This window comes from Poecilia reticulata, linkage group LG11 (genome assembly GCF_000633615.1).
Source record: "Poecilia reticulata strain Guanapo linkage group LG11, Guppy_female_1.0+MT, whole genome shotgun sequence".
Lineage (NCBI taxonomy): Eukaryota > Metazoa > Chordata > Actinopteri > Cyprinodontiformes > Poeciliidae > Poecilia > Poecilia reticulata.
The window spans coordinates 28,507,943-28,519,911 of record NC_024341.1 but is presented as its reverse complement, the minus strand read 5'-3'; the positions used below and the strand labels follow the sequence as shown (position 1 = coordinate 28,519,911).

The window sequence follows — 11,969 nt, the reverse complement described above, 5'->3', positions numbered from 1 at the left end:
ACCGACGGCAACGCCCCGCCGGAGGCTGCAGAACCTCGTTACCGACGGCAACGCCCCGCCGGAGGCTGCAGAACCTCGTTACCGACGGCAACGCCTCGCCGGAGGCTGCAGAAGGTGTGAACACGTCGGCATTAGAAAACAGCCCGACATCCAGGCGGTGTGTTCGGGGGAACCAGAACTTCCCCATCAGATCAACTAATCCAACCGGTCCGGACTCGGATGGATCCACAAACACGGAAATGTCTCTGGAACAAGAGGGACGGTCGCTGGAGGACAAACTTTGGACAGGGAAGACGAGCCTTAAGAAAAGAGTGGGAGAAGCAACCAGGGCCTCATCTCGTCCTCAGGACAGGTGGCCCAAACAAACCTGGCATCGTTGGGGACAACGACTCAAACCCTGAGCTGAATGGAGGCCCAGTGACCCACATGTCCCAACTGCCCCATTAGCATCTTAACTGCCCAGTTAGCATCTAACCATTCTGTTGGTGAACTTAACAGCTCTATTAGTGTGACATCTTAAGAGTCGGGTACTTCCAACTAGGGCTGGGGGATATGACCAACATCTAATATCCTGATATATTTTTGCTATATCACAATAGACGATATATATCACGATATCCTTACATGAGCTCCAATGTTACTTTAAACTGGACTCCTTGTACTATGATGTCACTAACGCAGGTTCCCGCCTCCATTTCTCTGCTGGACTTAAATATAAGCTCATATAGAGCTTTGGAGCTGATGTCACAGCGTATGACGTTTACGTCACTGAACGCTGATTTCGGCCAGCTGTTCTCTACCGATGCCTCCTGAAGCACTCGGAGTTTCACATCGGGACGGTTAATTTCCGAACAATCCTGTAAATAAATGCTTTGTCTTGTGACCAACTGATACCAAAAAGTGGTCATTCATGCTGTTACACGAGGCACAGTATCCTCTGTTAAATGTTAAGTCATATTCAATATTTTAAATATTAAATGTTTTCTTCAATAGCTTCCAAATCGTGTCCCATTAACTCAAAATCTGAGTGAAATTATTCTACTAGACCGTACAGATGAGGCTTATTTTTATTCCATTTGACCCCTTTTTTTATTTAACCAAATTTATATTTTAAAAATATATATTTTTAAATGTATTACCTCAGATGATAAGCACATTCGTAACCTGTAATGTTCAATTACATAAAATTCTAGGACTGGATCTATTTCATTACATGTTCACTTACCTGAAATATGTTAAATACAACAAATATTTATTAAAGTTTGATCTATGTCATAAAATTCATGTACCCTTTATTGTTTAATTACACATTAATTATTTAAAGATGGGCTCTTTCATCTGGTTTGTGTCATGATGTGGCGGTGGACACAAACGCAGCAGGCAGTGGATGTACTTTATGAAGATGTTATTTTTAATAAACTAAATCCAAAATCCAGGGAAAACAAGGAAATCCAAAACACAATGAAACGGGAGACACGAGGGATAACAAATGACTGGCAACACGAGGGCAAGATCTAAACAAAGAAAAAACCCAACTAGAAATACTAAAGGATTTATATAGAGACAAACTAGGGTGATCAAATTAAGAAATAAACATTACTAGAAACACTGCAGTGAGGCTGAAATGAGAAATGACTAGAAGGATAAAATACAATTAAACTATAGTCATTAAAGAGGCTTGAGATGGACTCAGACAAATGAGGACAGTACCTTAACTAAAGAGTTAACCTAACTAGAAACACTATAAAGGACTGAAAATAAGGAAAGCAATAATATACTAAATACCTCAAATAATATCAAAAGGACCATGAAGGGCTAAACCAGGGGTGTCCAAAGTCGGTCCTCTAGCTCCGGCATCCTGCACGTTTTAGTTCTCTCCCTGCTGGTAGCAACAACCTTTTCAGCTTGTCAATGTTCCTTAGGTCTCTAACGAACCATCATTTGATCCAGGTGCGTTAAACCAGGGAGAGACTAAAACATGCAGGATGCCGGGGAACCAGGACCCACTTTGGGCTCCACTGGGCTAAAACATGAAGCTAAATAAAATGAAAACAAACCCAAAAACCCAGTGTCCTGACAGATGTCTGATTATATAATTGTTTACTTTAATCACATAAAATGTTTATTTAAAAATATAATCTCTTTACATGTATGTTTATTACCTGAAATATTTTAAATATCACATTTTTACTTTAAATATGATTCATTTCTTCACCCGTTTACATGCAACATGAAGAGCATGAATCAAATGTTTCATGAATGTTTAATACATTAAATTATTGAATGAGAGAAAACAGCCGCTTCCAACTGTACACATATTTCTGCAGCCTTGCTGATCTTCTCTCCTCCTCAGTCTCTCCATCTTGCTCCTCATCTACAGCCTCTTGTGGCTTTATTTACCTCTTCTGGGGTAAATAATGAAAACAGTCTCAGTAACTTGTTGATGGTTTTGCTGCATCGCCTCTTTAACTGACGCCATGTCGGTCCGACGTGCCGGTGACCTCAGTGACCCACATTCAGCGCTGGACCCAGTCAGGATGGAGCTCATCCATGTCACACGTCGGTTTGGCTTTAAGAGGACATATCAGAACATATCAGTATTAAAGCTGTAAACCTGATAACACTAGTAAAATAGTTACTTCACAGTAATGTAATAACCTCGATGTCCACTGACAAAACTCGGACTGTTCTACCTAAACAATATGAGCCCGACCTAAACAAGGTTGACCCACTTAAATGAATTCAACATCAACGGAACATGAACACTCGGACAAAATCACAGCAAAAAATTATGACACAAAACCAACAAAGCAAATGTAGACACTCACCAGAATGAAATGTCTGGAGCAAACCTGTAGGTATCTGGGGATGTTGGAGAAGGTAAATATCAGGACGTCTCACCGCTGATACCAGGACATCCGTCTCCTTCTCGTTAGCTCCGTTAGCTTAGCCTCCTCGCGTTGTTTCCAAGCAGGAAAACGGTGAAACAAAAGTCCGTTTTCCATCTTTTTACCGTTTCAGTCGTGTGATCGGACATTACAGACAATAACGCAGCAAGTTCGCACCATAGCTAAAATATCTGAGACAGTCGATTTTGTCGGTGGCACCAAAGATGGCGCCGATACCCCTCCGACCAGAGCAGTGACGTCCCGCTCCGAGGCTCTATAGAAAGGAACGCAGTGTTTTGCTGTGAACCATCTACACCATGACTAGATAACCAGGTGAGAAATAAGTTAGGGAAAACAGCGAAGGAGAGGGAAGTAGCTTAGTTATGCTTGACTTTGTGTTGTGGTTCAGCCTACAAATAAAAAGGGCGACCTGCACGAACTGACAGGCCGACCACAGAGGGGTCCAATCGCCTAACGCCCGGTTGCCCATGGCAAACAGAGAGGCCGCCGGGCTCAGATCCTCGGCCCGGTGAACATCTGCAGAAAGCTGGACTGATCCTGCAGATCTTCACCTCTATTCCTCGTTTCTTCCGTTAGTGAAACTAATCAAAGCCCAGAACAATCTGCCTTCCCTCCCTGCAGGTTTTCTCCTCCTGTCCTCCTTCATCGTGATGCAACTTCCTGCCTGCAGGCTGAAGGTCAGCTGGACTTAAACCGTTTCATTAAGATTCTGCAGGATTATATTGACAGTTTCAGTAATCAATTAACTCTGAAGATTAACTCAATTAAAACAAAACTGGAACATTCTGCAGATTTTTCATTCAACAACTTAATCGTATTTTATAAAATACATAAAAATGCAAACAAATCTGGATTTTTAAAATAAGTTGTTGCATTTCCTTACCTAGAAGGAAACATTCCTTAGTGTTGCCTTCCTGGATGAATCAACGTGTGAAAAGCTCCGGCTGGACTCATCAATGCAGAGTACAGCTGATCTGGGATTCATTTATTAACAGATTAATAATTGATTAGGGAGAAAAAAGGTGATTGATAGATTTATTTGCAGAATGTGAACCAAGGGAAGCTAAAACCACCTCTAGAGATTTACAGACCAAGAAGGTTTTTATCTTAAATGCTAAACATTTACACATTTTGTGCAGTTTTTGGTTAATTTCTGTTCTGGATGTTCTTATAACTCATTCTGAGTCTGTATACTCCAGTTAATTTATAGATTACCAAATTAGTTGACGATTATTTCAGAAATTGATCAATCGCCACTAATCCGACTGTTTCAGCCCAACTGGATTTTAATTGAGACGACAGGAGTTTAATACATAGCAAATGCAGATTAAAGTTCTGCTTCCTGATGCTTTCGGTGGCTGGAGATGCTGGAATTCCTGCTTCTGATTTTATTTCAGACATTAAACAAACTCAGATTCAGACAACGCTGAGAAGTGGATGGTTATAAACGATAAAAACGCTCACAGCTCGTCTAAAAACTAAAACCGGTTCTTACACTAATGATGGAAGATTCGTTTATCCTGAAAACAAAACCAAACATGCTTTAATTTAACTTCCCTGCAGGAACTAGATGAACAGCTCAGAAAAAAAAAAAAAAAACTTTTAAAACCAAAACTTTTACTTTAACTAGACCACAGCTGATTAATTGTATTAATTATGTTGCGTTGGAAATGCAGCAGATGAATTGATTCTAGTGGAGTCTGAACCCGGTTCCTGCTCAGACTCATGAGTCCATCGTCTCTCACCGATTCACAGCAGAAACAGTCAAACACAGAACAACAGCCGGAAAGTCCAGGTAAAACACTAATTCTCATTTTCAACAATAATTTAGACACAAGTGTGTATTATTTAGATCAGGGTGTTCAACATGTGGCCCAGGGTCATCTGTGGCCCTTAAATGAATTTAATCGGCCCTTCAACCACAAGTCAAGAACGGTCAAAATTGGGCCAACAAAAACAAAAACAGCCGACGATCACAAAAAGTTGGAAAATGTCTGCTTTTCTTTTTTGTGTTTTGCATCTTTAGATTTTATAAAAATGTTGTTTATTATTGGTAAAACAACAACAACAAAATCTAACTAATTTTTCATCTCTAATTTAATGTTTTTTGTGGTCTGTTAGTTTAAATTAGTCCGTTTTGGACCAGGGGACTAAAAGTTTGGACACCACTGATTTAAATATTCATACAATTCTGATTACATCAACTGAACTTTTAATGCTAACGTAATATTTAGTCAGTCGGACCAACAAGCTGCAGGAGATGACATTACACAAAAGGTTAAAGGTCACAGAGTGACGGAAACACAGGTGAGAAAGAACATTTTGTCATCATAGCAATATTTAAGCATTATTGTCACCAGACAAGATGCTCCAACAACCTGCAGCTCTTAATATAATATAATAAATCCTTTTAATTTAAATAATTATCATTCTGGTTTTCCATAAACTAGAAACAAATTTCCTCATCTCACTTGTTGCTGAGCTTTCTGACTGAGTCCTTCCAGCACTCGGCCTCCTCTGTTCTGCAGAAAAAGACCCAGAATTAGCTGAAACACCCCCAAACTTCCTCTTTTGAAACGCTTCTGTTGAGACTGCAGGCAGAGATCGGGGTTAACCCCAGACATTTACCTGTTCAGTCAACACCTCATCTAACTGGACAGCTGTCTCTGGATTTCCACAAAAACACTCCATAAATATAATTTACAAACCACATCATGGCAATACAGCTTTAGTTAAACCTCTGTATTTTATTCTTGAATTGTGTTTCGGGGGGCCGCACTAAATCAGTCCAGGGGCTGTTAATGGCCCCCGCACCCCACTTTGAACGCCCTTGCTGTAAACGGTACCTGCGGTTTGTTAAAATTACTTTTTAAAACTAAAACAAAAATGATGTTACAAATTAAATTATCTGATACGTTTAAAAAAATTTTCCTGTTTGACATCAATGGGGGAAAAAATTGGTGCTTTAAGTTAATCAATATCTGTTCATCAAGTAGATAGAGTCACTTTAACTTGTAGGGAAAGAAAACTGTCAGTCTAAGAAACTTCATCAGTCTGTACCATAATAGGATATAAATATTCTCTTCTGAATAATCAGATATAGCAGCAAGCTAAACAAAGAATAAATGTGAAATAATTTCAATTCCACTTATTGAGACATTAAGATGTGTTAATCACCTATGTTTATTTAATGGTGTGAATCCGAATTTTTGGCAGTTCTGGTTTTCCATACAACACACCTGTGGATGGTTGCGCAGCCCTGCTGCCCACCAGCAGCACATAAAGCCTCTAAAAACACCAGATTCTTCATTAATCTCCCAGGCTGATAAATGTGATCACATTTGGTCGGTCATGAAATGGATTTCCAAGCACAATCCCCGCATCTGGGCGCAGTAAGTGCGTGTCCGGGCCGTGTTCTCGGCAGGCTGTGTCTTTGTTATCATATCAGAGGAGATGAATATGATGGAGCTGGCCGCGGATGGGATCAATAAAAGCGCCATCCGTCCACCGCCGCTGAGCGCGTGGCTGCGGCTCAAGGAGAAGCGCGTGAACCGATGACAGCCCCGCAGAAAAACCGAAAACAACGAGCCCGAAGAAGCCCGCACGCTGGCTCGCTCAACCACCGAAACGCGTTGCGTTTTTAAAGCAGCTTTCATTTTGTTTTTCCGCCCATCGCTGAGAGCTCGGCTCCAGGCAGGCAGCCGCTTACGGCGGTGAGGAGATTTCTGGGTTTTCAGGCGGATTTCGACGACATTTTGAGAGGAAAAGAATGAGCGTGAAGCTGCGAGGCGGAATAAACAGCAGCGTAAACACAGCGTGAAGGAGGAAGGAAGGAAGGAAGGAAGGAAGGTCCCAGTTAAATCCCCTCCGACACACAATACCAGCAGAGACCCACTCTAAACACACTCAGACCCCCCACACAGGTGGAAATACACCCCCCACCTCACACTAACACTCTCGGGGACCACGGTCCGGGCCTCGGTGGGACCTCCGTGGAGGCCTCACGACAGCCTCGGCCCCCAGTGAAGCGCGCCGCCTCCACACACGCCTCCCGCCCTCCGCCCGCTGCTCCGCGGTGTGGGACGGGTCTTACCTGGTCCGAGCGCTTCCATGGCCGAGGCCTCTCTCTCCGTCTCTGTCCCGGCCTGGCGGCTCCGTACCGAGGCTGAAATTGGGGGCGGTATGTCGAAGCTGTTGGTGTCTGATTAAAGGAAACTGGAGATGGACGCTCCGCTGGCTGCTGCTGACGGACTCACCGTTCGTACTGCTGGGGATTTTGAGTTGCGCATGTGCCCTTAGCAGTTCCACAGCCGATTGTGCGCATGCGCAAAGAGGGTGTAGCGCACTTTTAAAAACACAACTTGATGATAAAAAACAGCATGTAAACGAACTAATGAAGATTTTTCTTCTGTGTTTGTTTTTTTATCTTTATTGTATTTACTTTTTAGTTTAGTTTAGTTTAGTTTAGTTTAGTTTAGTTTAGTTTAGTTTAGTTTAGTTTAGTTTAGTTTGTAAATCTGTTTAGTCCACAATCTATTCCAGTAGGTGGCTGTAATGAACCAAAACGTGGCTTGACCAAACGCAATTAAAAATGAAGAAACCATATGTCAAAATGCACTCAGTATTTAAATAATTAATTTGACTTTAAATATAAAAACACTTAGTTATTTAACAAAATAACTTTACATGTTATCAAAAGGGGGCTGCACAGTGGCGCAGGTCTGTTGCCTTGCAGCAAGAAGGTTCTGGGTTCGATTCCCGGTCTCTCTGCATGGAGTCTCCATGTTCTCCCTGTGCATGATGGGTTTTCTCCAGGTACATCCGGTTTCCTCCCACAGTCCAGAAACATGACTGTCAGGTTAATTGGCCTCTCCAAATTGTCCCTAGGTGTGAGTGTGTGTGTGCCWGGTTGTGTGTCCTGTGTGTCTCTGTGTTGCCCTGCGACAGACTGGCGACCTGTCCAGGTGACACCGCCTCTCGCCAGGTACGCCAGCTGGAGAGGCACCAGCAACCCTTCTGACCCACTGAGGGACAAGGGTGTAAGAAAATGGATGGACGGATGTTATCAAAAGAAAAGCTAGTAGATAATAGCAACCTTTACGTTTTTGCTTAAGAGTTTAATATGTCAAACATTCTAGTTTTATATAAAATAATAAAAAATTTAAACTAAGATTAAAATTTTAAATTAAAGCCAAATATAATCTTCAGTTTCCTTTAGTAACTTATCAATGATCAATTGATCAGTCTGATTCTTGTATCACAACATAAATATCAAAACATGATCCAGTTTGTGAAATATGAACTTTAGTTTACAACAAAAAAAATAACATATATATACTGTTAGACATAAACAAAACACTAAGATACATTATAATGTGTGTGTAAGCCACAAAAGTTAATGTTCAGAAATCATTCATTTGAGTTTATAAGCCTTTTGGAGCTTCAGTGATCAGTAGGTCAGCTAACGCACATTTATTCTGAAAATGGTCTGCAGCAAAGGCTAGTCTAAACCTGAATGAAAATATCTGGGAAAAAATAAATTATGGATAAAAATAAAGCTTTATAAAATAAAACAAATAAAAAATATAGCAAAATATAAATAGGCTATATAAATGTATGGCTTTCACATAAAGTTGCAAAACAGCAACCAACACAACAAAAATTAAACTATAAAAAAAAAAATTAAAAAGAAAAAAATGTAAAATTTATAAATAACAAAATAAAGCATCAAACTAGAATTTAACCATTTGATTACGCTGTTGAAGACATACAAGTGCCACCGTCATACCAATAAGTACATCTATGACATTGATATTTGCTCCAGTTATCACTTAGTCTATCCTCTCACATGTCTTCAGCTGCAAGAGTCTCTTTTCAACTCAGTTTTCATAATGACTAAAGGATTCTCATCTTAAAACATAATGCTGGTCAGCTGGTTATTAAAATGACAGCTTTAAAGCTGTCATTGTAAAACTTTCATAACTGTACCAATATACCAATAATTATGCGTTTAACGAAGCTATAACACATAAATGCGATTGCAACACTAATAAAATTAAATTAGCATAACAGACATAAAAATAAATGATGGTAAAATAGTTTTAAAACATTATTAAATTAAGGAAATAATATTTCTTTCTGTTGTTTTCGCGCTGCTGCTGCTGCTTTTATTCCGGGGTTGTGTCGTCACGGTGGGCGGATCCAAGAGTCCAGAACGGACCAATGGCTGGAGGAGAAGCGGTTGATTGGCAGCTCTCTGATAGCAGCGGAGCTCCAGCTGTCACGACGCGCCAAAGCTCAAACTGCGCTAAGTGAGAGCGGGTCCGGCGGGAGGAAGAGGAGCTGTGTGCGGGGAACCGGGTAATTTGGGCCTGAATGTGGACCTAAAGATCAAAACCAGTTCTTTACTCGGTGTTGTCACAGAAGCGGTACTTTCAGCGTCGGTTCGACTGAGCGGGATTTAATCCGTCCGAACTGAAATGAGCCTGGTTGAGGCCCAGCAGCAGGTAAAGAACCGGGTTTATAAGTGGTTCTACCGGGTTTCTGTGGTTCTAACTCCTAGTTCCGGCTTTATTTATGTGTTTTTAGGTTCTGAACTGTGTGTGAAATGAGCAGAGAGCTAGCCGCTTAGCTTGGGAGCTAGGCTAGCCTGTAGTAAGGGCTGGACTGAGGCCTGTGTTTTTTCCATTAAGATTCAGGTTAAAATGGACTTTAACTTGTTTATCCACTTGTAACACCTCATGGTTCAGCAACCTGGGGTCGGAGGGCAGGAGATGGACCGCAGTGTGTTCAGTTTGAGGCCGTTTCCAGGAGTAAAGTTTAGGAGGAATGAAGCCATGATGCTTCATTGTTTGCTTCCAGGCGCCATAGCTGCAGCTCGGCCTGGATTTAAACAGAAACCCGCCTTACAGAACCGAACCGGGGCCGGTCTGAGCTGTAAAATGGCCTCCCTCTGGTTCTGGATGGATGCAGGTTTCAGTGAAGCTTTGTTTTCTGTGAGGTCCTTCAGGTCACATCCCACATCCAGGCTGAAGGCAAACTCACCTGGGAACACTTTATTTTAAGAAAATACCATAAATTTATTTTTTAATTCTTTTTTTTGTTCTGTTTTTTAGAACGGGATCAAAGATCCAAAACTTGAAACGTTTATTCTTTATTAAATGAAATGCACACAGTTAGTTTATTTTTGGATTAAATTGAAGAAAACTGATCAAATATTTAATCTCAGCAATAAATCAGGATCTTCATCAGAAACACTTCCTGCATTCAGCCAACTTCCAACCCAGCAGTGAAAATCAGATTCTGCAGCACAAAGGTGTAATTCAGACAGTAAATTCCCAAAGGGATTAATGAAGTTTCTGCCTATAAGTTGATGAGTAGATGTGATCCTGGTTACCATGACGACAGATGGGAAACCAGACGATCACTTTGTGTGTTGCATCCAACATTTTTTGTAAGTAAATTTAGATTTTAGTCATAGTTTTGTTGTATTTTATTCTTGAATTATGTTTGCGAGGGCCGCACTAAATCAGTCCAGGGGCCGTTAATGGCCCCCGCGCCCCACTTTGAACACCCTTGCTGTAAACGGTACCTGCGGCGTGTGGATGGTTTTCTGTTCTGCTTCTCCTCTCTAGTGAAGCCGTCTCGTTGTTTTCAGGCTGAAGCGCCGCCAGCCGCGGCCCAGACGGCGCCGGACAGCGACTCCGACAGCGGGGTGGGTTCTCCGGCGGTTACCATGACGACGGCTGACCCAAGAAACGCCGTTCCAGGTACAGAAACTGAAACTAACTGAGTTCTGGTAGAACAGGTTTACAGACGAAGGTTTTTTAATCTGAAATGTTTATATTTTTGTGCAGTTTTGGCTTCATTACTGCTCTGTGTTCTTTTAGTAAAGGTTCTGGTTCTGGTTCTGAACGGCCCAGTATGTTTTTCAGATTCAGACGATGAAGACGTCGCAGCTCACAGGAAGCCTCGGCGACACGCCGTCATAGACAGCGAGGAAGAGGAGGTGGCAGCGGAGAAGAGCGTGGCTGTGGTTGGGGGTCAGAGGTCGCCTGCCTCCAGCGGCGAGGAGGTGGAGCCTGAGGAGGGGAGGCGGAGCAGCAGGACGACCCGCCAGGCTCCTGATGACGGCGAGGAAGAGGAGGATGTGAAGAAGAGGGAGAAGAGTCGGAGAAATCATGAGAAGAAGAAACAACGCAGCAAAGCGATGGAGAAACTGAAGAAGAAGAAGAAGAAAGAGGAGCGGTTCTGTGAGGAAGAGGAGGTGAGTCTTCATCCTGAACAGGTTCCGGCGTTCAGATGGAAAGAATCATTTTAATCTGGTCTCTTCAGGTTGGAGCGCTTCCTGTGGTTCTGAACGACAGCGGCTGTCCTCTGGGAGACCCGGACCTGTTCGACACCGGCCTGGCTGACGAAGAGGAGGAAGAGTCTCTGGACGCCATCAGAGCTGCAGTCAGGATGAAGATGAGAAACCAGGAGGTAGGAGCAGGAGCTCTGCTCCTCCCGCTGCTGCAGGTTGTTTCTGGTTCCTCTGACTGAGGCTCTGCTCTGACTGCAGGAGGAAGAGGAGGAGGATGAAGAGGCTCCAGAGAAACCCCGCCGCGCGGTTCGTGACGCTACAGCGCAGCAGCACTTCAGGAAGCTGAGGCGAGCGCTGAAACGTTGTTCTTGTTCCGTCTGCAGGAGAGGAGAGCGGCTCGCGCCAGCAGGGAGGCCATGAAGCAGCTGCACAGCGAGTCGCAGCGTCTGGTCCGAGGTTCGCCGCCGCCATCAGATCCGCCGCCATCATCAGCGGTGAGTGGCAGCGTCGTCCTGAAGACTCACCCTGTTCTCCGTCTCCACAGAGTCCAGCCTCGGCCTGCCGTACCACATCCCAGAACCCAAAACCATCCAGCAGTTCTACAGGAGGCGGACCCGGCCCCAGGGGGCCGCCATGGCTCTGCTCAAGTAAGCATAGAGAGAGAGAGAGAGAGACACGGAGGGAGAGAGACACAGAGAGAGACACGGAGAGAAAGAGAGACACACAGAGAGAGAGACACACAGAGAGACGGAGAGAGA

The 11,969-nt window shown here is 43.1% G+C and overlaps 2 protein-coding genes across 5 annotated transcripts in view; one reads left to right on the top strand and one right to left on the bottom strand.

Annotated features, from left to right (window-relative positions):
* The window catches only part of ago4 (argonaute RISC component 4), a 25,399-nt gene extending 18,156 nt beyond the window's left edge, over positions 1-7,243 (bottom strand). For 2 of the 4 annotated variants that reach the window (XM_008423038.2, XM_008423040.2), the window contains exon 1: positions 7,003-7,021. In XM_008423038.2, the coding sequence (XP_008421260.1) occupies positions 7,003-7,021 (19 nt within the window). Of the gene's footprint in view, positions 1-7,002 lie in introns of all 4 variants that reach the window. The other 2 variants (XM_017307489.1, XM_008423039.2) reach the window with 2 other exon arrangements.
* Positions 7,244-9,144: 1,901 nt separating this feature from the next.
* The window catches only part of clspn (claspin), a 10,869-nt gene continuing 8,044 nt past the window's right edge, over positions 9,145-11,969 (top strand). The window contains exons 1-7 of the mRNA XM_008423032.2: positions 9,145-9,415; positions 10,567-10,678; positions 10,844-11,175; positions 11,244-11,390; positions 11,470-11,517; positions 11,595-11,667; positions 11,756-11,858. Of these exons, the coding sequence (XP_008421254.1) occupies positions 9,389-9,415; positions 10,567-10,678; positions 10,844-11,175; positions 11,244-11,390; positions 11,470-11,517; positions 11,595-11,667; positions 11,756-11,858 (842 nt within the window). The 5' untranslated portion in view covers positions 9,145-9,388. The remainder of the gene's footprint in view (positions 9,416-10,566; positions 10,679-10,843; positions 11,176-11,243; positions 11,391-11,469; positions 11,518-11,594; positions 11,668-11,755; positions 11,859-11,969) is intronic.